Below are 26937 nucleotides of genomic sequence, written 5' to 3'. Positions count from 1 at the left end.
ATTTAATTTCTGTGTTAAAAGGCAAACTAAAACCAATGTTATGTTATGTGTAGAAAATTAGTGTGGTTTTCAGACATAAAAATCTGAGGGATTATCTGAAAATATTTGGAAGATCTCTAGCGTTAAACCACTGATGTCTGACCTATTCTGATATGAGTCTTCACAGGCGCCTGGGTAGCTCACCTGGTAGAGCGTGCGCCCATATACAGAGGCTCAGTCCTCAATACGGGTTTGGTTCTGACCTCCGGCCCTTTACTGCATGTCATTCCTCTTCTCATTCCACTTTTACGTCTAAGCTGTCCTATCAAATAAAGTCCTAAAATGACACAAAAAACAACTTTAAAAATATGAGTCTTTACATATTCACTGTGAAATGTAATGAGATAGTTGGGAGATTTTTTGTTATTAAACAACAAGTTCTTGGAAACATAAAGCCTTTTGAATTTGGAGCAGTGTAGGAGCCGTAATGTGTCAGTATCTTTCAACCAAAGTACTTGAATGAGAAGCATACCCCAGCGTTAAAGACACTTATTTTCTCTCAAAGTGGTTTTTAGTACCAATGGATAGCCTCTTTCTGACCAAGTAGTTACAGGAACGTAGTTATAGGAACAGTACACTTCTAAACAGTTCTACTAACTACTCTCCCCCAAAACTGGTTTCGGTTTGAATATAGCGTTGACACTTGACTTTAGCGCCACATACAACAACAAACCAGCATGGAGGAGGTCATCAGAATGTTCTTGTTGTAGTTTGCTGGGATCCTCATAACAGAGTAACCAGGCTGGAGTACTTAACAGAAAAAACACAGAAGACGAGGGCTCCAGCGTAATAAAATCCTCCGCATTAGTCCACTTTTCAGAGTTCAGCATTTCATCCATTCTAGTAGCACTTCACGTAGTCAAGTAATTATTGAAGTAGTCAATGTTTTGCTAAAACAGATGGCATGGCTTCTACAGATGGCGCCCTGTGGGGGCGTGACTTATAATTTGGACCAATCAATGTAAACCTAGGTCAAAAGGGAAAAGACCCTTCTCTGGAGTAGGAGCAGAAAGAGTTACAGGAACTGCAGTCAGATGAACTTAATAATCCCCAAATTGCTCCAGTCAAACACGACAAAAAAAATAAAATTCTATGAACGTTTTGTTCTAAGTACTGCAAAAATCCCTCCGGTCACAAGCTCTCCTTCTGTTTAAATTCTACCGTGAGTCCTGAGTTCTGTCGAGCCTGGCTCATCTTAATGTGGCTGTGATTTATTTTAACGTTGTGCACTTCAAATATTTACCACATGTGCAACAGCTGCTGTCTTTAGACCCGCGGCGACACCGTGTACACTCACACGTTCATTACACTCCATCAAACCCAATTCTCCTCTGTTACACAGCAGTCATGATTTCCAGGCTGCCGTGCAGATAAGAGCTTCACCTCCGAGCTGAATCTCTGCCTCCTGATGTCGGCCTCGGGACGATTAATCACATTTAAAGCACCTGTTCCCTCTCTGTCAACACAGGATTGTATTACACAGAGCCGCAGTCATTGTGTTTTGGGAAGGTGAGGCATCTCCGGCGTGATAAGAGCAGCTGCACCTGCTCCAGCGCACATGTAGATGAGACGGGAGCTTTGTTCATCTGATTACCTCATCTGGTTAATTCCTGCAGTATTCAGGTTGATGCACGTAGACAAATAACAAATACAGGGGTTTTGCATATAAAGTGATACTCATTTTTAGTAAATGCCAAAATACAGCGTCTACATGACACAGGGCTTAAAAATCATTGTGTATCTGATACGTTTTGTATATCTTAAGTGTTTTAATGGATTAACTTCACAGGAAATTGTAGCCAGCAACATTTTCCTATGAATATTTAATCTGGTCTCTGACTTGATGTCCTTCTTTTCGGCCGGGCCTCCGTCATCTTGTGCTTTCTTTGTGTTGGCGTTCTAACCTCCGGTGGATTTCCAAGGACTATGGCTAACTGCTCCTCAGATCTCTGCAGGGTAAATCCAGACAGCTAGCTAGACTATCTGTCCAATCTGAGATTTCTGTTAAACTTTTCAACGTAGAAATGTTCCACCAAAACAAGTTTCTTCCCGAGGCTTTTTTGCAGAGGCATCGTGGCTCTGTCCGGGGCTTACCACCACCCAAGATGATTGTGGTTGGTTTAAAGAAATGCCAATCGACCAGAGCACATTTTTCTCTTATCCCAGAATGCTGTGTGGACTAGACAGGCCCTCCTCCACAGTGCTGTGGAGGTCCGGCAATGTGAGACCATTCAGCAGTGATCCAGTCCACTTAATGTTGTATATGAAATATAAATCATTGTTACATTTGGCAACGAAATATGTTGCTGCTCCTTGGGAGTCGTAGTTAACGTCCCTCCTTTTGTTTTTCACAGGCCACAGGCTTCAAGGTTAAACTTTTTATAAAAAAATCAAATACTTCTCAACACAGTTTTTATGAATCAAGCAGGACAGATTTATTTTCTGAAAATTAATGTAACAGCCACAACCCTGTGCTCCCAAAATATCTCCATTGTCACAACTCTAATGCAGCAACTTGGTAAAATATCTTCCCAAAGTATCCCCAAAAACTCGCCTTTTACAAGTAACTTTTGACCTGATGACAATGATAGTTGAATGAAAGTATTATAAAGAAGAAATTTTAAACTGGGTAATAGTGTTGTAAAGTATTAGTAGGCACCATCATTCGTTTTTTTGCTACAATTAGAAATATTTAATTTATTTGTCCAACACGTGCACACATACATTTATCATACTAAATAACCACAAGCTCTTTTCCCTGCTAATCAAACCCCATAACCTCTCTCAGTATGTGACAGATGTGCCACACATGCCCTCATGGAAATTATTTGAATATTACACAAAGGTTAATTTCACCCTCGGGTTTCCCCCACCTATTTGCTCAATGCTGTTTTCATCCAACAAGGTGCATTGTGGGGCCAATCTGCCTAATTACAGATGATGAAGGAGCCATTAGCTGCCTCAGCTCACAGTGCAAGGACCAGACACACTTGGTGGTGGAGACATCGGTAAATTAGAATGCAGTGGTCTACTAATTCCCGTGGGAGTGTTTTGTAATGATTGTGGAAAAGTCGGCCTTAACTGTCAGGTTGCCCGCTTGATCTCTATGTTTCTCTGTTTCTCATTACAATCTAAAGCTGCATTTACTGCAATTCTCCTATTTTTCTTACTGTGTTTATTGATTTTTAGAACATCTGAATGAAGAGCAAACATTAATACTCAAGCGGGTGTAGACAGCAGGGGGGAAAGTACACCAAGGTGCAAATGTCACCAGTCATTTTGATAGATTTTGTCTCACCGACTTGTCTTCTTTTTCTCTCTCTCTCTCTCTCTCTCTCTCTCTCTCTGTACCTCTCAGACAGCGTTTGGTCTCTATCTCATCAGCAGAAAGTTAACCATGGAGCCAAAGGTCACCATTAACGCCAGGATTGTGGTGGTGGGGGCGTCAGACACAGGTTTATCTCTCCTAGAGGTGCTTTGTTCATGGTGAGTCTGCTTTAGAACTAGATCCTCAGTGACATTACTACATGACATGACTTTCCTTTGTTTGAATTAGTAGCGGCAGTGACAAATAACGTCAGAATTCTTCCTCTGTAACCATGACTGGATTAACCTTTTAAGGGGCCCTGGGGCAATAAGTTTCTCTCAGACCCCTATTAACCCTCACACACAAACACACACACACACACACACACACACACACACACACACACATACACCACACACACACACACACACACACACACCTCACCATCTGTGCATGGCGTATGTACTCTGTCATCTCCAACTTCCAGTGCTCCTATGCTGGGATAAAACAACCTGCTTCCAAATGTTCTTTGTGTCCGTTAGTTTGTGGTAATTCGACGTAAGATCCCCAGCCTGATATTTCATCTTTGTCTATGCTATAAAAACTCTTCAGTGAGCAACGCTGTTGCACCGGGTCAGTATGTATAAACACACACTGTATATTTTATGACTCAATCCCCCACACCCCGTCCTGCTGCCACAAATACTCACTAGAGCACCAACATGTGGATTAACCCCTTTGAAGTCTAAGGGTGTTTTCTAAATTCTTTTAAATTATCATCTTAAATTCACCTTTTAGGGGTATTTGCATAACCTGATATCCATATCTGTTTTGTGTAAAGAGATAACTTGGCCCTAAAGCTGAAAAGTAGAAGTTCCCTTTTTTGAAATTCTTCAAATCTCTTTTGAAAACATACCTTTACTCATGTGGACTAATTGTTTTGGTGCTTGAAATAAGTTCACCAAAGTCTTATGTTCACAAAAGTAGTATAATATGTGAATAACAGTGTAGATAAATGTAAAATAATGTGTAAGTGTTGTCCCTCACTCTTCTTTCACCATAGAGGGACTTCATCAAGCTTCATGGGATGTGATACTACAGTTTTTTTTCAATATAATATATAAAAAACACAGAAAAAGGAGGTGATGCCTTCTAATAAGATGCTGCAAGTGCTTTCACCATACTACATGGGAATGATTGTATGCTGCAGCCCGCAGTAGAAACAGATTAGGACAAGACACACATTCAAAATCCAAAATTGTACTCAAACAGAACTATGAGCAACAAAAAAACTGTCTGAATCTGTCAGTTAGTGTGTGTTTGTGTAAAAGAAGGACAACACTTTTATCTAGTGCCAGTAAACACAGACGAGCAGTAAATGTAAGAGTTATGATATAACTGGCAGCTGTTATTCTAAAGCATTCACATCATGTTCCTCACAAATTCTGATGCATTTATAGAGAAATACTCCTGAACCCAAGGAGAGCAGGCTCTCACCAAAGCTTCTTTCATATTTTTTTTGTCATCTTTTATTCCAGGAATCCAATCTCTGGAAATGTCACTTGACTCCAGATTGGACTTCTTACATGTTGCCTTTGTCCTCATTTTGTGAGATTAACTGCACCGGCAGATAATAAGAAGCGCAGGGCTGCTGATTCAGAACCAGACGATAGCTGCCAGGCAACCGTGCTTGTTGTTGTGCGCGAGCGAGATCTCAGAGCTGGCGAGGCTGGCACGCCGATGATGGCAGGGCACGCAGCTGTGTGAGGCCTGGCATTCAGCAGGACCAGCGCTGGCCCCCTTTAATTAGCCACTCCACTGTCCCCTCCCCTCCATCAGGGATCTGCTGCAGCGATCTGTGTTTGCTGTCACTAATGAGTTGACTAATGAGGCAGTTAGTGTCCGCTGAACTAATGGTGAGGCGGCGACGCATTGAGAGGGTGAATGATGGGTCAGTTTCGGCCTGCTGGGGCCCCTCTTATCAGCCCTGCCCAAACGTCCATTCCCCTTTTCCACCCCCCCACCTCTACACAGCTTCCATGTGCTTATTGAATGCAGCCCAGCAGCGCACCCCCACCCCCCCGCAACTTCATTACTGGCTGGGACGGGGTCAGACAGATAAAGAGCTCTGCGGCAGCTCGGCCCTCTGCTCGTCGCGGTCAGGCTGCAGGGTTACCACGGCCGTCTGTCACCGGCTGATAACAGAGCAAATCCATGGCTTCTTATTCACTCACACCCAGACACCAATAATGGACATAAATCCACCTTCTGGCACAGATTAACATGGAAAGTTTGACTGCACTCATTGTCTGATTGCTGATTATTATTATTATTATTTTCATGCTTGCCTCTAAATCAAAGGTCAAACCACTAATGACACAGAGCTTTGAAATGATACTCAAGGATTCTTCACTTTTTCTCATCTTTGATTGCTGAGCTTTCATTTTCATGCATTCTGCTCACTGTACAAGTGAGCACTGTAACCTAATATAAACTTTAAGGTCCCATGTCATGAAAATTCACACTTTTATGTTTTTTGTTTTTTTAACATTAAAAATAATTCCCCCAGCCTGCCTATGGCCCCCCCAGTGGCTAGAAATGGTGATAGGTGTAAACCGAGCCCTGGGTATCCTGCTCTGGCTTTGAGAAAATGAAAGCTGAGATGGGCCGATCTAGAATCATGCTCCTTATGAGGTCATAAGGGGCATGATTATGGGATGATTTGTCCTACTACGAGTTTGTTTACCTACCTTGTTTACCTTTAAATCTTGCATCATTGCCTTTAATAAATCAATAATCAAGTTAATTGATTATATATATATATATATATATATATAATATATATATATTATATATATATATATATGTGTGGGTTTAGACTGTTAGTCGGACAATAAAACAAAAGGTTTGAGGACGTCAGTTTTGGATTTTCTTCATTTTCTGACATTTTATATGAACGAATAAAACATATAAATCAATAAATATCAACAGGTTAATTGGTAATGAAAACTATTGTTTATTGCAAACTTTCTAAGTTGTTTCTCACTCTACTAGAGCGAGAAGGAGGGAAATAGGGGCACAGTCTTTTATTACGACATATGCAATCAAAAGTATCACTAATGATCTTATAAAACACGAGAGTTTAAGTTTGCCAAGTCTCTGATGGTTGACAAATTTGTATCATCTCCCTCACAGTGTATATCGCCAGTCTTACTACTCGTGAGTAATGTAGCACAACAGCCAGTTCGGCAGCATTTTGGTGTCTGGTGCTGTAGATCTGTGCCGCTAGGCGTCTTTTTTAGCAGGAAGCTGAGATAAGAACAGAGCAGGAGGTGATCAGAGGCGTCAGTGTGATAAGGCTGAACAATGCAAGGTACACACTCTGCTTTTCACTGGACAAAGGAGCTGGTGCTGCCGTTATCTGCGGTGTAATGTCCTGTAGGACACCACAGAAGAAGTAATTTGCATCACAAGAGATGTTGTATATTGTGGACACTAAACGCACACAAGGAAGGAGGGAAGTGTAGGATTTTTCAGGATGCTTAGGAACCACACATGCATCAGTTGGCTGGAGAACTCCCACCTGAGCACCATTAGTTCAACTATGAGATGTTCCATTTGTTTAATGTTGCTCAGGATTTTTAGATGTCTGTCTTCAAGCACTTTAAGTTTTACTGAAGCAATATTTGAGTGGAAGAGGAACTAGTAAGTGAAACTTGATGTCTGAGCTCCTTAATTTTCAACACAAATAGTATTAGCAGCAGCAGCAGCTAATATTTAAAGAGTGCCAGGGTCAAACATCTTGTACAAACACATGTACCTCTGTGTTCATGTATGGCACAGACCTTCCTGTTGTATCTGACTCAAAGTTTAAAAAATGTTCATGTAATATTCTTTATTTTCATCTAAGCATGGCTTACATTAGCCAGGCTTTCTAAATGCTGTTGCCCATAACTGTAAAAAGAAGGTAGTTGTTACTGAATTACAGTTGTCCTTGCCCAGATAACATCTGTGTTGCCCTGTTTCCTATATGTATTCACTGTATCCTGTGGAAAAGCACTCATGCTATTCAGTGCTATTCAGTGTTGTTTGTTCACTCACAGCCCTCACCTGAGGTTCAACAACCTGAGCCTTGTCTCAACTCACGGCTTTCCCAGCGACTACAACCACGAGGACGTTGGGTTTCTGTCCACAAGGTGAGTGAATGTAATGTCAGGCATGGCAATGTTCGGCAACTTACATTGAATGAATGAATGAATGAATTATATTGGATCTCAACATACCATGAGAACGTTCCAAAAACATTATCCCTTCATTTTATGTATAGTTTAAAGGTTAAGTTAGCATTCACAACTACATTAGTTAACCACATTAAGAGGTTTCTTCACTTCCTGCAGTCATGCATACAGCAGCAGAGACTTGGCCCAGCTACCTCTGCATTCATACGTCAGTGTGGTGACTGGGAAGATGTTGGGCATCAACAGGAAGTCCAAACACATCCGTGTGTCCGGGGGCAGGAAGGTGCCCTACGATCACCTCGTCCTCTGCACGGGCCTGCAGTACCAGGTGAGACAATAGGCGCTTACGGTTTTTAAAATGTAAGCATTGCTTTATCTCCCCTGCTCATTTTTCTCCTTTTGCTCCTGTACCACTCACACCATGAGTTCAAAGCATGCCCGAGCCCGTCTCTGCATTACTGCAGCACAGAACTTGCAGGTGAATGGGGCCTGCCCTCCCTCCCATTGTGCAAGTGCCCGTCTGGCTAACTTTTTGCTGGCAGAAAAGGAGAGTCGGCACTGTTCATCCAATAAATACAACACAGTTTTTTAATTTTTGGGAGCAAGAAGTGAAAGATTTGAATCTGAGTTGAGCAAGGAGCATAAATTAGATTTTTACCACTCCACTCACATTCTCTGTTACAAACCAGTTTGAGGGAACTACATACCTTTAAGGTTTGTTTTCTAAACGCACAAGTCACAAACGCAGAAGCTCCTGAGACAGATGCCTAGCTAGTTAGCCGTCCGTTTGCCAACATTTGCCAAAAATATGCCAACATTATATGATCTCATTCATCTGTCCTTTCACAATACTACTTATCTTCTATGATTGATGATTAATCTCTGGGGCCTGAGCTGTGTCAACTGTTTGTAAGTCGCTTTGAGGTGTTGAAATGTACGTTATTCATCAAAATTGACATAATTATTCAATGTGTGTCTGTTTTATGCAATGCTGTAGGTTCCCTGTCCTACTGGTGTGGATCTGAGCCAGCCCGTCACAATCAAGCAGCTGCAGCCTCAGTCCAGATACACGGGGCCCGTCCCATCTAACCTCTTCACCCTCAACGACCTCAGCGACTGCATAGCTGCTCGCCGCTGGCTGTGTGCCAACTTTGTGGAGCTGGAGGGTAAGTGAACACACACATACACACAGAGAACCTAAAATGAATCTGTAGTACTATGTCATTACTCAGCCAGTCAGCACTGAAGTGCCCCGGTGTAATTAGCAGCTAATTAGCTGCAGAGAAATCTTTCATCTCTGTGAATCAGGTCAGCCTCTTCCATCCCTTTTCCATGATCAGATCACTTTCTGAGAGCCAGGCTTTTCAGAGCAGGAAAAAAAATAAACACTGTCATTAAGCAAAATTAATCTGCTCTCTGAAGGAATTGTGCAGTGATCTAGAGTGAAGCTTTTATATGTACTAATTAGGTGATCCTAGTCATAAAGGAAAACCATTAAAAAATGCAAATTGACATGGCAGACTCCAGCAGATACCATGTTTATTTCCATATTTTAAGAATAATAACAAAAAGAAACAGAGTAAATGCAAACTGTTTTGCATTAGCCTAAAGCAGATGTAGCTTTTCTATCTTGGCACAAGCTTTAAAATATATTTTTCCTATTTACAAATCCCATGAAAATTGTCTGTAGACATGTCTGTCTGTCTAAATAGTCTCTAATTCCTGTCTGCCTGTTTGGTTCCTACTGAAGATGTCAATCTACTAAATTAAAAGGCACCCAGATAGCTCAGTTGGTGGAGCGGCTGCGAGGTTTACTACTCGGCGCAAAGCCCAGGTTTGACTCCGACCTGCGGCCCTGTGCTGCGTGTCATTCCCTCTCTCTCCCCTTTCACTTCTTTAGCTGCCCTATCATTAAAGGCCCACAATTGCCAAACAATAATTAAAAAAAATTAAATGAATTAATTAATTTCAGATATGAAATTTAAAAAATGTGTAAGTAATTTCGTACAGTTGCTCACTGTAGTAAATTTATCAAACAAACAGGAGCAAGTTGTCCCCATTTCTTGGGGACTATTTTCAGTGGCGGAGTAATCCCCATTTGGTGCTGTAGTGAGTTTTTGTGGCAGCAGGACGGTGTGTGCAGGATTGAGTGTAAATAAATTACAGTGTGTGTGTTCATGGTGATGAAGAAAAATGTCACCCAGTGCAACAGTGTAGCTCAATTATGTGTTTTACTGGCACAGAGGAAGAAGAAATATCAAGCTGTGATACACGCAAGACTTGTTAGCAGATACAGTCACTGTTGTTGGTCCTTTTATGGGATTTGTTGGCAATAAGAAAAATATAGTGCATCACCAGATGTATTCTTTAATGTGAAAAGATTTTTGTTCATGTACTCCTGATGCATCCAATGTCCCCCAAAACAAGAAATGATTTCCCCAAAAAGTCATGGCACACTGGTTTATTCAGGTGCAAGGTTTTTTATTTAGTGTGTACATGATTAAAAACAAGACCAGTTGGTATCTTCGTAGTATCTTTTTACTTTCAAGCTTGGGTACGTTAACAAAACTGTGCCTATACATTTTTTATTGTAGAAATAAAAAACATGTTTTCTTGTGTAGTTCTAGTGGTATTAGAGTAAATGTATAAAGTGAGTGGTGGAATAGGGATTTATTAGTGAGAAGCTTTGTGTTCTGCTGGCCTTGATGGTTCAGTAGCAGCAGTGCTCCTCTGGTTCAGCACCACGGACAGAGACACTGAACGGCAGCCAGGAAAACTCTAATACTCAAACTGCAGTCGTCATTCACTGAAGTAAAAGTACCAATGCAGCATATGTAAAAATAATCCACCACAAATAATACTCCTGCATTCAAAATACTTGATGATAATCATTGCGTTTTGTGAAATATTTGATAATTTAACCTCTTTATGTCTCGAAAAGTTAGAGTTTAGAGGGGTATAGATATGAAGCATCACATTCAGACAGAGCACTGAAGTCATACATTACATAGTCATAAATTAGTGTTGGTTCTTTATCAGAGGGCTTTAAAGAGGTTATTAGCTCTCTCTACAGAATCTTCATTGTTATTTGTTACCTTTGAGAACTCTGTCAAAGAGAGAGCTGTATAACTATTTGACAAAAATGGCCAATTCCTTGACGTTTGTGTCTCTGTGACTGAAAAACATTGTAGACACTCTGAAAGATTATGAAAAAAAGCTGCTAATTCCTAAGTTTCTTCCTTATGTCTCTCCAGATAATGCCGTTGTCTATGGAAACAGCATCGATGTCTTCACCACAATTGAGACTTTGCTTTGCCTCGGCATCCAGGGGAATCGTATCCATCTAGTCCTTCCACCTCTCAAGCCCGGCGACTCGTGCTTCAGCGACTCTGCCTTGGAGAAGGCTGTGGCAATGGCCATGAATAAGGCCAAAGTCCAGGTCCACCATAACTGCCTGCTGGCCCAGATGAACGACGGAGCTCACCCAGATCCCCTCACATCTGTATCTTTCACCACCGAAGCAGAGCCCCTCCATCTGCAGTGTGGAGTAAGTCAAAGTTTCTGATTTCACTGCTTATCCAGTCTGTCATTATTTCTTACAAAAGAACACGTTCTCCAAATAATGGTGGGTAACTGGGCCAGGATGTCTGGTGGAGCTGAAAAGCTCACAAACAACTGGTTGAATTCACCAGCGCGTGGATGTTGGTTGGATGTTAATTTCCCTCCTGGAAGCAGACTGTGTTTGTCAAGCACAAAATGATTTTGGTGTGTTTGCCATTTGCATTGTTTCAGACAGTAGAGGTTTCTATTGTGTGGTTATGTGTTTTTGTTTTTTATTTTAGGCTAAAATAAAGGCATGCTGCAGATGAGGTCTTGTTGTATTATTTGTATTATGCAAGTACTGTGTGAGCTGTTAAACCATGCAGGTTCTAAAACAGTAAAGAATTTGGCTTAGCACATGGTTTTTTTTGAGAATGGAACTATATATTCAGTTTGCTCAAACAGCATATTGTCTGTTCTGAAGGTTATATTTCATCATCTGGATTTTCAGAAAAGAAAACATCAGCAATCCAGTTGCCACGAAGGCTAACAAATAATCTAACTGGCAACTTTACATTAGTAGTCTACATTTTCAATGCAACGGACTAAACAAACAAGATTTAACATGATAATTAGTAGTAGTCTTTATGCTAAGCTAAGCTAACTGGCTGCTGCAGCTTGATATGAAAGTGGTATGTAGTTTTTCAACTAACTCTCAACAAGAAAGTCAATAAGTATCTATTCCTTTAACAAGGACAGCCAGCTGTTTAAGGATGAACACCAACAGTAACAACAGGAAGTTTGCGGGAAATGTGATTACTTATCATGAAATCACAAGCAAACAGCAGGCATAATGATTTCTTCATTTCCTCCTTTCAGGTGTTCATTAATCTCTCCAATAAAGGCGTTGACTACGACGCCTTCAAGAGCATCAACAACTCTTTCATGGTCTTTGACAGCAGACTCGTCATAAACGCCACATTCCACACCAGCGATTCAGCAATTTGTGGTGCTGGACCTCTCACCAAATTCTCCCGCTGCTACTACGCAGATGAGTGGTCACACGCCAACTACAACTCCAAGGAAGTGGGTCGGGACCTGGCGGCTGCATTGCTGCCCCTCTTCGATCCAACGCTGGAGCCTGTGGTTGAGCCTCCACCTGAACAGGATCGCCTCGTTCCACTGTACAAAAAGCCCAAGATTCAAGGTCAGAGTTCAAGTCTGAAAAAATATACTTAAAGAGTTTTAAGGGTTGAGTAGTTTTTATGTTAAATCTGGAATCAGTGTATTTGACTTCTGCCCTTCTGTTATTGTACTTTTGAGTTTATTGAGGAACCAGATATTATTTGAAGACGCTTGCAGCCTTGCAGTGGTTGAGACAGTCCCGTAAAGTTCTATAGAAAAACTCAGAGAAGCGGCTGCATGCTGCTCTTTAACGGAGCTTAGGCGATTACACAGACGTCCATTTGCAAACCAACTAGTTAGTCTTTGTCCTTGAAGACTTTTCTAACGTGAAAACCAAAAAATACTGATTGAAAACACTTTTAATAATGCACAAATCTCACCATTGTCTAAATACGTTTGCCAATGCAGCGTCTTTTTCGCCACTTTGTGGTGCTCTAAATCGTGATTTCAGACTGAGAAAAAGAAACCTACGCCGTTATAAACATTTATACTTGTGTGTTGATGTGTCAACGTCGTTCTAGCGTATCTCTTTAAGAGAATACAAGAACAGGTGTGCATGGAAAGTGTGCGAGTGAGAGAGTGGCGGTGATTAGCTTTGGATTGGTACTGATTTTGGCAGTAGAGACAGAGAAACAAAGTATCTCTCCTGTGCATTCTGACCACGGTCGAACCTTCTCCTCGATTTCATGTTGTTTATGGAGAAGGAGACCCCCAGAAATGAGTAGGAGGGAATGCGGTGATACCAATCCACGTCCAGGCCGACCAATCCCAGTTAGTGCGGTCTGCCTTGTCGCAACGTGTAGTTACATTTTTTTAGAGGTTCCTGCATATCTCCATGTAACTACACACGTCCCCACGGCGTAGTTTTAACGCAGAGCCCATTGGACATTAATTAACCCCCCTGAGGCCAGAGGGTAGACTGTCGCCCACACAGTGGATGACACACTTATTTATCTTTTGAATTGATAATTTAACCAGGAGAATGAATGAGAATGAATAGGGCTTCTCAAACCCTGGACAACCGAAAAACACTTCTCTTACCTTCTTGACATTTTGTTGAATGTTCAACAAGCATGTTAACTATTACTAGATATTTAGTAGGTTCACATAAAAAGAAATTCCTTCACATTCATTAGCAGATGAGAAGGTTTGTGTAAGTTTTCAGGGTGTGTCATTTTAGCTCAATACTCTTCTCTGCATGTTATTTTCTGCTTTTATCTGTGAGAATTTGCACTGCCATTTTTTTTCATTATGTTTTTGTGAAACATTTTCCAATCTTTCACCCACTCACTGCCGATGTTATTGTGGCAGACACTCAAACCATAGCTAGGCGTAACAATGCCGCATTGTGCTGCCGTGTATTCACGGAGTAACCAAGGCCACTCCGCAGGTTACATAAACACAGCAGCCACTCTGCTTCGCCCTTTTCACAGAGATAAAACACACATGAACTTTTCAGGGAGAGCGGAGATGCCGTATCATTGCCCGCTATCAGAGTTCATTGCCTCAGCTCTGTTTTCCTCAGTGGGTGGATGTTAACAGTGAGATGCATGTTATGATGTATCTGCTGTTGTCCCAGTTTTGAAGCCAGTGAATGTTTCTCCACTGAAACTCATCTTTTAACACGGACACCACGTTGAGGAAGATATTTTCAGAATTTTCACATTTCAAGTGCTTACTTTTTTCTTTTTGTAAAGTAGGTCTGCAACCATTAGTTATATTTCTTAAAGTCTCTTTTATATAGACCTTAGTGGTCCCCTAATACTGTATCTGAAGTCTCTTTTATATAGACCTTAGTGGTGCCTAATACTGTCTCTGAAGTCTCTTTCCCAAAATTCAGCCTTGGTGCAGAATTATAGCCACTAGAGACAGTCCCACAATGAGCTTTCCTCATATTAGGATGTGCCATTTCTGAGTCTGTTGCTATTGAGGAGGAGAGGGGGTGGCCAGGTGAAGGGGGGGGGTGTGGCCTTGACCAACTGTCACTTTGCTCGTTTGAAAGCCATGATGTCTCTCTCTGCTTCTCATGAAAGGGGAGGTAACCTTTTCCAGATCGGCCCATCTGAGCTTTCATTTTCTCAAAGGCACAGCTGGCTACTCAGGGCCATGGGACCTTTGACATCCATTTAGTTTACACAATATCAGAAAACAATAAAAAATGCCTGTCATAACTATTCAAAATACTAGGTGGCATCTTAAAATTCTTTTGTGCAACCAACAGTTCAAATTCAAAGATCCTCCATTTATTGACATGATATAAAGAGGAAAGCCACTCTGACATCTTGATGGATTCCTGTATCTTATTAAAGCATGAATTATATGAACCCCATCACACCTTAACCCTCATCATGTGCGTCCCTCTCTCCTCAGGTGGGAAACTGCCTGGAGGATATAACTACCTGCACGTTACAAAACCATCCGCCACCAACCTGACAGGTCCTGCTGTTAAAATTGTAAGTAGTTACTGTCCAACAAATCTGTCGGTGTAAGATTTTCTCTGGTTTACACAGTCTGACTCTATTCCACATATCTCAATCCTGCTTCCCCAAATGTGGATTGATCTGCCTTTTTCCTCCTGTTTGAGCTTGAATACTGGGACTTTTTTTTATGAAACTATATATTTGTGGTAAGTCTGCAAAAGATGTCATACCGTTATAGCTCCTGTATATTGCTTGCAATAAATAATCAGATTTTAAAGAGTTCTCAGTTTTGCCTTTCTGCTGCTTTCTGCTGTCGCAGCTCTAATCTGTGACACAGTTTTGAAGATGCATGTCTTCAGTGAGAACCAGAGCCACCAACTCTTTTTTGTGTTTTAATGTGATTTGAGGATAAAAACAAAATAGATCATTGCATCCTTATCCTTATAATGGGTGTAGGCACTAACCCAGGCAGTATCACGTTATTAATACAAGTCAAATCCGTTCTTTCAATAACACAGTTACAGGACAGCGGCATCACGACCGGACGAGTGGAGACGGGGAACTACTTCTGTATACATCTCGACTGCAACGAGGTGGTGGAGGCGCTCACCTGTTTCTCCCTGAAGCCCTTCCCTGTCTCCAATTACCTGAGTCTGTACGGGAAACACCAGCAGCTGCTGGGCCAGCTGTACAACCTCTACCACCAGGGCCTGATCCCAGACCTGTACAGGTGGGAGAGTGGACACTATCCATTTACAAATATTTACATATACAGTGGGGCTCATATGTTAATGAATGCATAAAGATGGCTAAAAACAGGAATAAAAAAATCATCTTTTGGACATTGATCTTAATGCCTTAAATTTTCTTTGGAAACAAATAATGTATTGTAAATACAGGGGGATATAAGTACACACACCCCGTTGTTAAATTCCCACAGAGGCAGGCAGATTTTTATTATTAAATCCTTTTTATCCTGATAAAGTTCCCTTGGCCTTTGGGATTAAAATAGCCCCACATCATCACTCAACCTTCACCATACCTAGAAATAGGCATGGGGTACTTTCCATAAAATCTTCTCTCAATGCAAATCAAACCAGCTATTAGGCTAACTGAAATAAAACCATGCCAATCTCTGAGTATGGTGAAGGGTACGTGATGATATGGGGGGGGTATTTTAATTCCAAAGGCCAAGGGAACTTTATCAGGATGCATATTATCCTGGATCCATGAAATAACTGGCCTTTAATAATAAAACTCAGCCTGCCTCTATGGGAATTTATAATATAATATAATGGGTTTATAATAGGGGGGTGTATACTTATGCCCCCTGTATTTTAAGGAAGAACATTCCTTTAATCACAATATATTATTCATTCACAAAGAAAATTGATGTCCTCAAAGGTTGGATTTTTCCTATTTTCTTTTATTAAGAAATGTTGATTAATTTCCAAAAGACGATAGTCAACTTTAGCATGGGTTCATAAACTTATGAGCACCACTGTAGTAAAGTTGTGACATCACAACAGTACAAAAATCTTGACGGCTCATTTAAAGTCAGTTTCTGAATACTGGCTGTGTGCATTTCTCTTTCACAGCATGTATATAACATCTCAACACCTTTGAATCCGACCTGTGGCCCTTTGCTGCATGTCATCCCCCCATCTCTCTCCCCCATTCATGTCTAGCCACTGTCACTACAAAATAAAGGGAAAAGCCCCAAAAAATCTTAAAAAATAAAAAATAAAAAAAATAAGCTTTGCACTGGAGAGTCTGTAGACTGTGATGGATGTTTGCAGCAGGTAGTGTTGGTCATAATTCTACTGTTTGACCAACCTGGGGGGTTTGTTTACAACGTGTTACCAAAAGGAATAATGGAACAAACTACAAAAACAATTTAATGTTTTTACAGAAGTCTTTTATTAGCTTCAATAACTCAGGAGGTAAACAACTTGTAATACAACAGACCTGCAGGAATGATTGGTATGTTTTGTTGTCAACACAGCTTCACCAAATTGATATTCTCCGCACTGTTATTTGGTTTTGTCCGGTGCTTGCTAGTTCTTCCGCCCTCTGTAGTAGTACAATTCCATTTATTCACTTATGCACAATACATGCTGCGTTTTTTTCCTCTGATTTTGGTACACAAAGTAACTGATGGCATTTGGTAAGGATTTTGTTTTTTAAATAGCTATTTTCCTACCTAACTTCTGTATGAAAACGAGCCATTTTCACTGTTTCTGAAGCAAATTTCAGCCTGAGAAAGGAAATGTTATGTTTTTTGAAAGCTGCAGGTAGTCATCTTACTCCCATTATTCATCTGCTGACTGATGACCTCACACTTCAAAATGACGCGTGTGTGTGTGTGTGTGTGTGTGTGTGTGTGTGTGTGTGTGTGTGTGTGTGTGTGTGTGTGTGTGTGTGTGTGGTGTGTGTGTGTGTGTGAGACAGCGGGTGACCTGCTTTTGAGGTTTCAGCACAAATGACCCCCAGATATGGACGTCTATTGTCCCCCGCCTCCTAATCTGTTTATGCAGCTCCCCAATCTGTCTTTGTGGCCGGTCCGGGACGAGACAAAGCCGCAGCCTGCCCTCTGCAGAGACATATTCCTCATCACGCTGCTCACTCAGCTGACTCGTAAAGTCATTGTGGAGGCTGACGGAGCATCATGAGCCGTTAAAATCATTGATTGACCGTGTGGCAGCGGGGGGTCTTTCAGCCAATACAGTTAGTGTGGCTTCTGTTTGGTTCCTTTGCTGTTATTAAAGGGTCAGTTCACCCAAATTACACAGCTAGCTTCTCTCTCACCTCTTATGGTGTCTATCTATGCAAACAGACAGTGGTGAAAGAAGTTTTTTTGTGAAATATTTGAGAGTTTGACCTCTTTGGACCTTGAACATTATTTCAAATGAAACAATGTGAGAAGTTAAGAGCGTAATTGTTTCCATGGAGGAGCTGTTAACGACTCCTAGACATCTGAAACATGACACGGAGCCCAAAATGCTTTTTTGTAAAAAATCAAAAGCAAAACAGTTCAGGAATCCCCAATTTACTATATGGATTTTAAATGTAAAATCTTAATCTGAAAAGTAACTAAAGGTGCCAAATAAATGTATTGTAGTAAAACGGTCAATATTTTTCCTGCATGCAGTCAATTACAATTATAAAGTAGCCTAAAATATGAATAACCAAAGTGTTGTACCTCAAAATTGTGTCTAAGTACAGAACTTGAATGTACTTATGTTTAGAGGTTCTTTCTACAGAGGATTGTGGTTTACTGAAGTCTTAAAAAAGTATAGGAAAAAATGGATGTTTGTCTCTCCTGCAGTTTCTTCAGACAGAGCTGGTGTTCGGCCATTTTTCACGACAGATTCTCCGACTTTGAGCAGGAGCTTCAGCAGATCTCCTCAACTGCAGTTAGTACTTTTATTTTGATCTCAAATCATCAAGCTTGATCTGTCTGATCTTTCTGTCTTTCTTTCTTCCAAAAATGTAACATGTACAGTAGGCCTGCATGATTAATCGTTATAAAATTGCGATCTCTATTAACCCTGTTTACGATTTAATCTTCAAATAACTTTGATTTTTAAATTATTATTTTTTTATGACTTTGATTCTCATTTAATTTTACAAGCCGACTGCATCACAAACGCTACTACTTTCTTCTGTGAATTTTAAATAGACTGTATTTAGACTGCATAAAATAGGTTTTAAAGCACTACCAAGGGCTGTGATGCTCTCCCTTTTCTTCAGTGAAGCCTGTAATACAGGCATGTGGTGATGCACAATGTGCTATAGATGCCAACAATATCAGTGTTTGGTACTGCCAATTTGGTCTCAAAAATTGTGGCAGAGAATCGTGATATAAATTCTAAGCTAAAAAATCGTGATTCATATTTTTCCCTGAATCATGCAGGCCTAATGTACAGTATGTCTGGAACAAAAGTACATTGATGTAACAAATGTAAAATGTAAAATGGCAGGTCTGCCTTACAGTCTAAGAAGGTGGAAACAGTTGTGAAGAATAGTTATTTTAACCCACAGAATCACGTAACTTTAATCTCTCTGTGTCCAACTCTGTGTTGCTGCAGGACGAGGAGTGGAGCCAGCAGGCCATGGACTCAGACGTCCCCCCTCAGGACAGATTCCAAGATGCTCAGAGTCAAGCGGCTCTGAGAAGCAGCGCTGTGAAATATCTGACCTACAACCGAAACCTGCTGCCCATGTTCGCCTACCCCGGACAGCTGTGACATCACACGTGACCTCGCCAAGTTAATGAAGCTTTTTAACCCCAAAAAAATGCTTTTTAAAATCATTATTATCATCCGAATACTCTGCTCACGTTTGTAAAAACACACTGTGCGTGTCTACCAAAAATGCTAAATGTATTTCATTTCTCATAAAACTTTTCCAAAGCCAATTCTTTTTTGAATGTTTTCAATCCGGCATTGTTCACATCCATGTTTGCTTCCTCCAGTTCTTTGCTGGCACATTGCTGCGTTTCTAGTTATGTTCACCAACTGTCGATCATCAGGAAGGTTTATCTTAGAAACATTGCTCTGTAGCCCGCTGCTGATCTCTGCTGCAGGCTGGAGGTTTCAGGATACCATAGCAGCTGCTAGCATAACACACCACAATCTCCTGACTGAACAGTCAGCAGTCAAGTTGCATTGTGGTTAATATAGGCGCAATGTTTTGACATGGAAAAAGGATGTGTGGAATCAAAAAGAAATAATCTCGGCTTTGTCATTTTTAATCATTTTTTTGTCTGTCATGAGTTTGACAATGTTAGAGGAGTGTAATATAAATCAGCAGGTTACTTTTTAAATGCAGACATCAGATTGACATCCTTCTTCTCCAACTTTTGTAGTGAAAGGAAATTGTTATTTGTTGTTGTTATTATTATTGTTATTTTCCAAGATTGTCAAAATATTCATACATGGCTCTCACAGGACAGCAATGCATCAAACACGAGGATCGTATTGGAATATGATGCATTGCTGCAGACTAAACTTTGCCAACAGTATATAAAGGAGTTAAAACGAGCACAACCTTAAAGATATACAGCAGGAAAATGCAACAACTAATGCAGCAGTGGTATGAATCCAGAAACATGCGATAGAAGAGGAAAACACTGACCGATAACCTTTCACTGCATTTTGCTGAAAATACGTTTACTCAAGCAAGGTTTATGCTTCTACTGCAGAAAAGGATCTGAATATTTCTTCCACTGCTGTTAAAGTCACTGAAAGATTCTTTGATATAAGTTCTTTCGATTTGTTCCTTAATTTGATCAAATTAAGGACTTTTTTTCCTCATGTACACATACTGTTGTCTTAGCACTCTACTCTGGTGTTTATCTGAGTATGAGAACTAACTCATGATGCACAGAAAATAGTTTTATACAAGTAAAATGAGAAAATTTGACTCTGTTTTGTATTTCCACAGACCTCTCCTCCATAATGTGCCAACTGTAACTGTGAGTATGACTCTGCAGCAGTGTGACCAATCATGGCTCGTATAGCGGCTGGAGATGAAAGCTTTTGGGGGGAGGAGGAGGAGAAGGAGGGGGGAGGGTGGATGGTGTCACTCTACAGCTGTATGCTAATGAGGCTGAGCTGAAGCCTGTCCGGAAAATAACCGCACACACAACAACATATGTCTGCACCTACAAACAACCCCCAGGCTGAGAGAAACACACACACACACACACACACACACACACACACTGCTGGTGTCCACATATAACGTCACACATTATAGGATAAAAATAACCAGATTATCCTGAATTCCTCATGTGTAAGGATTTAGAATCTTTTTTGAGATACTATATAAATCCAACATGAGATAAAATGGACTCATATCATTAGTGATGTTTAGCTTTGAGTTTTTAGTCACAAGTTACCTGATAGTTTTCCTTTTGAGTACTTTATCTGTTCAAATTGCGTTATATGTGGTTTTAAAAACAGGTATATTGAGCATTATGTTAAAACTATATAATTATAGTTTTAAACTTAGTTTTCACAAACAAAATTAAATGTTAAGCAAAACGTACTGCCAAATAAATATTTTAAAGCATTTTTGCATCTCTTATTGAGTCCTAAAAGTCAAAACGGATCAAAGATTAAATTGTCTCTGGAATTTGGTGTAAATTAGTATCCTAAGCTTGTAAAACAAGACAGAATATGGCAGGTTGCTGCACTAGAACTAAATAAAATGACTGTTCAGGAATTAAATTCAGGAAAATTCTTACATTATATATTGGAAACAGGTTGAAATTATCCCACCACACCGGCTTTTTGTTGACTTTTTTAAAGAAAATATGTCTTGAAGGACTCAATAATGGACAAAATGTGTCTGGTAAGAGTTTTTTACTTCAGAGGAAATTTGAAAGCACAAAGCCATGAAAAATGGAGGAAAAAACAAGAAATTGAACCAATTATCATGAGATAACAGTAGCATCTGGGTGGTACCGAGTTTGAACACCCTAACAGTCCAACTGATCCTGAGCGGTGAGACATCAACTGAAACCTACTTTCCATCAACACGCTGATTTCTGTGTGCGCACAAATCTTTACTTAATTTTAAATCCTTTAGAGCTCAGCACCGACCCTGGTCACATCCCATCATCCCTCACGGTGGAGGACAGACTCATATCCGGCTGACCGGGTCATATATGACCTGCAGGAATTGGGTTTGCTGTGTTTTACCTCGCAGATAATCTCGGTTTGCCCCATTTGGTGACACAGAAAGAGCGCGCTGATTACTCACAGCACGCGCCGACGGTGTCTGGGGGCCAGATTGCTTTTGGGGGCCCCCACTACTTCTACTTTTTTTCTCAACTGTGCAATTTCCTTTTCAATCACGGCGGGTCCACAGATTGCCCAGGCGCAGCCATTGTGATGCAAAGCAGGAAACCCTCCTCTCGCTATTAATTATGTATGCGCAAAATGACCGATTCATATGTCCGGAGTTAACTGTCACGCCAGCGCACATGCTGCCGGGCCACAGGGGTTTGCCGTTTAGATATATTACGAAGTTGGTCGAATTTAGTTCAGTGCGTAAAAGAGCGTTTCAAATCTTTTTGGGGGATAGTTGTCCTGTAAAGTCTTTAAATGTCTTAAATTCTCAAATCTGAGTCCCAAGTCCTTTCACAGTCCTTAAAACGGTTCAATTATGTGTTCTAAAAATCTGTCTTAAACCCGAACTCATACATTTTAACTTTAATTTAGAAAATTGGTGCTCGGTGTAACTTTATCTGCGCATTCCCTCTCCGGAGCTGAATTTCCAACTTGCAGTTACATTTTCCACATTTGCTCATTGTTTTTCCTAATCACTTCTTCTTGACATCGTTTATGTGGACGGATGTCTCCTTCTTGAACAAATCAGAGCCCCCACCACCCCAACAGAGACCCACAAAGCCGGGGCACGTGTAGATTTCTTTAGAAACGCATCAGACCGTAAAAGCAGGAGGCTTCTGGCGTGTGCCCTGGTCGAGAAGGTGTTTGTGTGTGTGTGTGTGTGTGTGTGTGTGTGTGTGTGTGTGTGTGTGTGTGTGTGTGTGTGTGTGTGTGTGCGTGCGTGTGTGTGTGCATGCGCTACAATAAAACCCTCAGGTACATCTACTTTGCAATCTGCAAACCCCCACTCCTCATGCATCAGCCTCTCCATCCTCCCACACCCACTCCCCAAATCCACTGGGAGAACTCAGCTCCTCCTGATTGGTCGGGGATGAGTCAACGAGGGGGGACGGGAACAATGTCATCATGTCGCTTTAAAAAGAGTGCAGCTATGTTGTGGTGAAAGCACCTCGGGAGGAGAACAGAGGATCAATAGCAGCAGGAAACGACAACAAAAAGACGCATCAGATGTTTCTGTCCGCGCGCGGCTGAAAGTGGATTTCTTCTCCCCGCAGCAGCGTCCCAAGTGCCTTCAGCTCTCCGTCCAGCGTTATCATGCCGAGAGGATTTTTGGTGAAAAGGAACAAGAAACCAAACCCGGTGTCCTACCGGGTTCGCTCAGACGAAGAGGTAGCGCAGCAAACAGCGGCTAATGCGCTGGCGCTGCCGCCCTCCTGCGCGCCTCTCGCCTCCATCCCGGTGCGCGCAAAGACGCCGACGCCCACCTGCGGGGCTGCTGCCACGGCACCGGAGCATGTAGCTAGACCGGTGCAATTCGGGAACCCGGAGGCGGTGTACCAGGCGCTCTACAGCCCCACCCGCCCCGTGAGCCAGGACTACGACCGCTCCTACTTTGAGAGACGCTTCAACCTCGGATCACCGGTTTCCGCGGAGTCTTTCCCCGCACCAGCGGCGCTCCCCGCATTGGACCACCTCTATGCCCCGGTGGACCTGAAAATTGGCTCCAGCAACAGCAACCGCACTGAAGCCAGCGCCACATCCACCGCGACGCTGCCCACCGCCCGTACCAAACGTCCGTCCAGCGACACCGAGCGCAAAGGCAAACCGCCATCCAAGAAAACCAAAGCTATCCGGAAACTGCACTTTGAGGATGATGTCACCACGTCTCCGGTCCTCGGACTCAAGATTAAAGAGGCTCCGGTGGACCAGAAGCCCCCCAGACCGCAGCTGCTCGGAGGGGACAACGTCCCGCTGGGGGAGTTCGTGTGCCAGCTGTGCCGCGAGGCGTACGCGGACCCGTTGGCTCTGGCCCAGCACAAGTGCTCCAGGATAGTCCGGGTTGAGTACAGGTGTCCTGAATGTGACAAGGTGTTCAGCTGCCCGGCTAACCTCGCCTCGCACCGGCGGTGGCACAAACCGAAGCCGCAGAGCGCATCCTCCGGTGGGCAACACTTGGAGAGCGACAAGGCGGCTGCCTCCGGTAAAACAGCGCCGGATGATGCGAAGGATTCTAGTGACAGGGACACACCCAGCCCCGGGCCGTCCGAGTCCGGCTCAGAAGAAGGGCTGTATGATTGCAATCACTGTGGGAAAAAGTTCAAGCGCCAAGCGTACCTGCGGAAGCACCTTGCGTCCCAGCACGGCTCCCCCAAGCCGGCAGAGGACGAGGACGCGTCCGCCTGCGAGCAGAGCGCGGCGCCGCTGAACCTGAGTGCCTCCGCCTGCCACATGTGTCCGGTCTGCGGGGAGAACTTTTCCAACAGAGGCAGCCAGGAGCGGCACATCCGCCTGCTGCACTCCTCGCAGGTCTACCCGTGCAAATACTGCCCTGCCGTGTTTTACAGCTCCCCGGGACTCACCAGACACATCAACAAATGCCACCCGTCCGAGAACCGGCAGGTGATCCTGCTGCAGATGCCGCTCCGCCCCGCCTGCTGATCCGGGAATAAAGGCTGCTTTCACTGTCAGATTAAAGCCTTGTTCCTGAGAGGATTTTAGGGTCACACTGCAAACATATCCGTTTAAAAAAAAAGCTTGGGCTCCTAAAATCCTAATTTTGTTCATTTATTTTTTGAATCAAAGGAAAAATACATGGCACTTTGGTGAGAAGCTGAAACTCTGGTTGACTTCACTGTCGATGGGAGTGATTTATTTTCTCTCTAGTTTCAATTATTTGGTAGAAGAAAAAAACACTAAATTCAGTTTTTTGTTTTCTTTTTGGGACGTTGATTCCAGCAAATGCACAAATCACAAAAGATAAAGAGGAATGGTTCCTGGCATCCACATTTTTAGGCATGTTTTGACAACTCATTGAAGTAGAAGAAGAACTGAAAGGATATTTGTTTGCAATGCAACTCCTACAGCAAACTATGTGACTCACATGCACCACAGTTGTAGAGGTTTAGAGGTCAGCCGCTCACCTGCAGCTGGCAGGGAGTCAGTGCCTTGCTTAAGGACACTTCAGCAGGTTCTGGGTGTGTGTTTGAACCCTGGCCTTTAGCCCCCCCCCCCCCCCCCACACCTCCCACCCCCCCTTTACTACAAACACTTAAAGCGTTAGACTGTTAATTTATTTTTGTAGCATCCGCACAAGTGCTATTAGCTTCTAGACCTAAGAGAGGGGACGACCTGTAGCCGAAACAGAACTCACAGGCCGGAGAAGACCTTAAATCTCATCACTCTGATTAGCTTTAACATAGCTTGTGGATCCGTGGATCAGTAGCTGTTGCCTGGAAACAAAAAGAGTACAAACTAGTGTAGCCAGTAATGCCTTTTGGATTAGAAACTCCTGCTGTAAAACTGCCTTAAACTGATCTGATTGTCTTTTGATCACTTATTTATCACTGGCTGGGTACGATATGATTCCTATTTTTTACAAAGCCTTCTGTATAACCACTATACAGTATATCTAACTGCTTTCTTTCTATTTATTTATGTATTTATTAAGTTATTTGTGTAAATTATTGCTCTGTGTGTTCTGTGATCTGTTGCCGTGTGTTTTCATGATGTAGCCAAATTTATTTTCTTTAACTTATATTTTAAAAAAAAAAAAAGGAAGAAGAAAGAAACGGAGGGCAGTGTGCTCAAGTGACATCTCAGCAATCAGCGAGTTTTATCAGCCGCTCCTGAATGACTAAATAACTGAATTGCAATCATTGATTTTATTTATTTATTTTGTTGGTTTGTTTGTAGCTCTTATACTGCTTTGGATGTTTCTGCAGTATTTTGCTAAATGTCCAAAAATAATAAAAACCAAACTGAGAAACAGTTTTTGTTCTGTCTTATTTGTCTTTTGCAGGTTTTAAACATACATGTACATACATAAATGTATTTTACAGTTGGATTCAAAACCCCAAATCCACTTAAAGGCTTCTTAAAAACAACCAAATATTCCATCTCCGTACAGATTATACAAAACTCCTTTATTTTTTATCTTTATTAATGAATTTTTTGGGGGGGCCTGAAACTTAAAATAGTCTAAAAATATCAGAATAAGCATTTAAAACAATGTGTTGCAAGTGGTGGAATGTAACTCAAGGACTGGACTTAAAGGACAATTCCAGCACCAAATGAACCTAGGCGTTAATAACACGTGTACCGCCGAGTCGACCGTTCTCTGGGATATGTTCTCATGCTAATCCAATGTGACTGGTTTTAACACAAATCGCTGATTAGCTTATAACGCTAGTCGTTGGGGCACGCAAAAGTAAAAAGAAATCGCTATATCTATACTACCTACTAACAAGCCTCAAAATAGCACCACACTTCCACGGTAGCATAACGAGGGTCCCTGCATGTAAACCGAAGCGTTGAGAACGCCGAGCAACAAGTAACATAGCTCAAGCACGGCGTTCGTAGTTCAACTGGTCATAACTGTTTTCCCAAGATGGCGTCTGCCTGTATACTGAACGACAATGTCTTAATAAACTATCTTTTTGATAAACTCATTTGCCGTTGCCTGATCAAGAAATAGGGTTTTATATATTTATTTTTACATTTTTGATGCTTTAAACGTTTTACTTTTTTCATTTTGCGCTGGAATTGTCCTTTTACCAATCAAAAGTACTTGTACTTTACAGGAGTATTTCCATTGTATGCCTCTTCATACTGTACTTCATCTTAACATCTCAGAAGGAAATACTTTACATTTTACACCATTTCATCGATAGTTGCTAGTTACTCTAAAACACACGCACATTATCTGCAAAGTACTTTTACTTTTCAACAACCTTTTGCTAATAACACTTGTGTACTTTTACAGAACAGGGCTTTTACTTGTAACAGAGTATTTCTACAGAGTGGTAGGTAACTTGTACTTGAGTAAAGTTCTGTTTTAGGGTTATTAAATTGCTGAACTCCCACCGAATACCCCATGGTGTCCTGAATGACAGTTAGGTCCCTGAAAGCAGCACGTGTGAAGGTATTTGGACAGATAACGTTACATCCAGACGTTTCTGATGTCCAAGACTTTCCGTTTATTCTGATAGATGACTCGCTTGGTTATCCCACACAACGTAAGATAAGTACAATATCACGTTTTACATCATATACCGTATTGATGCCCCAACAAATGTGATGTTGGTAAAAAAAATAAGAAGACAAGTAAAACATGTTGAAACACACAGCAGCCCGGAGGAACGTTTGCTTATTGAGCAAAATATACAACATTAAAGTAGAAACTAAGAGCGTTACAGCACATAATGAACATAACTAGAAAACACAACTAACTGTTAACTTACTAATTCTGTTTTGTCCATTCCACGCCCACATCACGTCCATTTTTTATGTTTGAATTGGAAATATATTGAGTTAAGCTTATAAATATGAAACATGCATACTGTATACTG

At 41.7% G+C, this 26937-nt stretch overlaps 2 protein-coding genes across 2 annotated transcripts in view; both read left to right on the top strand.

The window, feature by feature from the left end:
• cfap61 (cilia and flagella associated protein 61) overlaps window positions 1-19278 on the top strand; it is a 30616-nt gene extending 11338 nt beyond the window's left edge. Inside the window, 10 exon segments of the mRNA XM_032543789.1 lie at window positions 3398-3525; window positions 7450-7542; window positions 7744-7912; window positions 8582-8750; window positions 10839-11131; window positions 12004-12331; window positions 14680-14762; window positions 15248-15459; window positions 18058-18145; window positions 18821-19278. Of these exon segments, the coding sequence (XP_032399680.1) occupies window positions 3398-3525; window positions 7450-7542; window positions 7744-7912; window positions 8582-8750; window positions 10839-11131; window positions 12004-12331; window positions 14680-14762; window positions 15248-15459; window positions 18058-18145; window positions 18821-18979 (1722 nt within the window). The 3' untranslated portion in view covers window positions 18980-19278.
• A 1511-nt stretch (window positions 19279-20789) lies between these two features.
• On the top strand, window positions 20790-24828 carry insm1a (insulinoma-associated 1a). Its single transcript, XM_032543816.1, has one exon. It carries the CDS (start codon window positions 22685-22687, stop codon window positions 24026-24028), a length of 1344 nt encoding a protein of 447 aa, XP_032399707.1. The 5' UTR covers window positions 20790-22684; the 3' UTR covers window positions 24029-24828.
• Window positions 24829-26937: the final 2109 nt, after the last annotated feature.

Source organism: Etheostoma spectabile, chromosome 18 (assembly GCF_008692095.1).
Source record: "Etheostoma spectabile isolate EspeVRDwgs_2016 chromosome 18, UIUC_Espe_1.0, whole genome shotgun sequence".
In the NCBI taxonomy this organism is placed as follows: domain Eukaryota; kingdom Metazoa; phylum Chordata; class Actinopteri; order Perciformes; family Percidae; genus Etheostoma; species Etheostoma spectabile.
The sequence above is the reverse complement of the archived record's forward strand: the minus strand, read 5'-3'. Positions and strand labels throughout refer to the sequence as shown.

Bases quoted from the DNA above. Each gene is read 5' to 3' on its own strand.
- insm1a (XM_032543816.1), top strand. From the start codon at position 22,685: ATGCCGAGAGGATTTTTGGTGAAAAGGAACAAGAAACCAAACCCGGTG.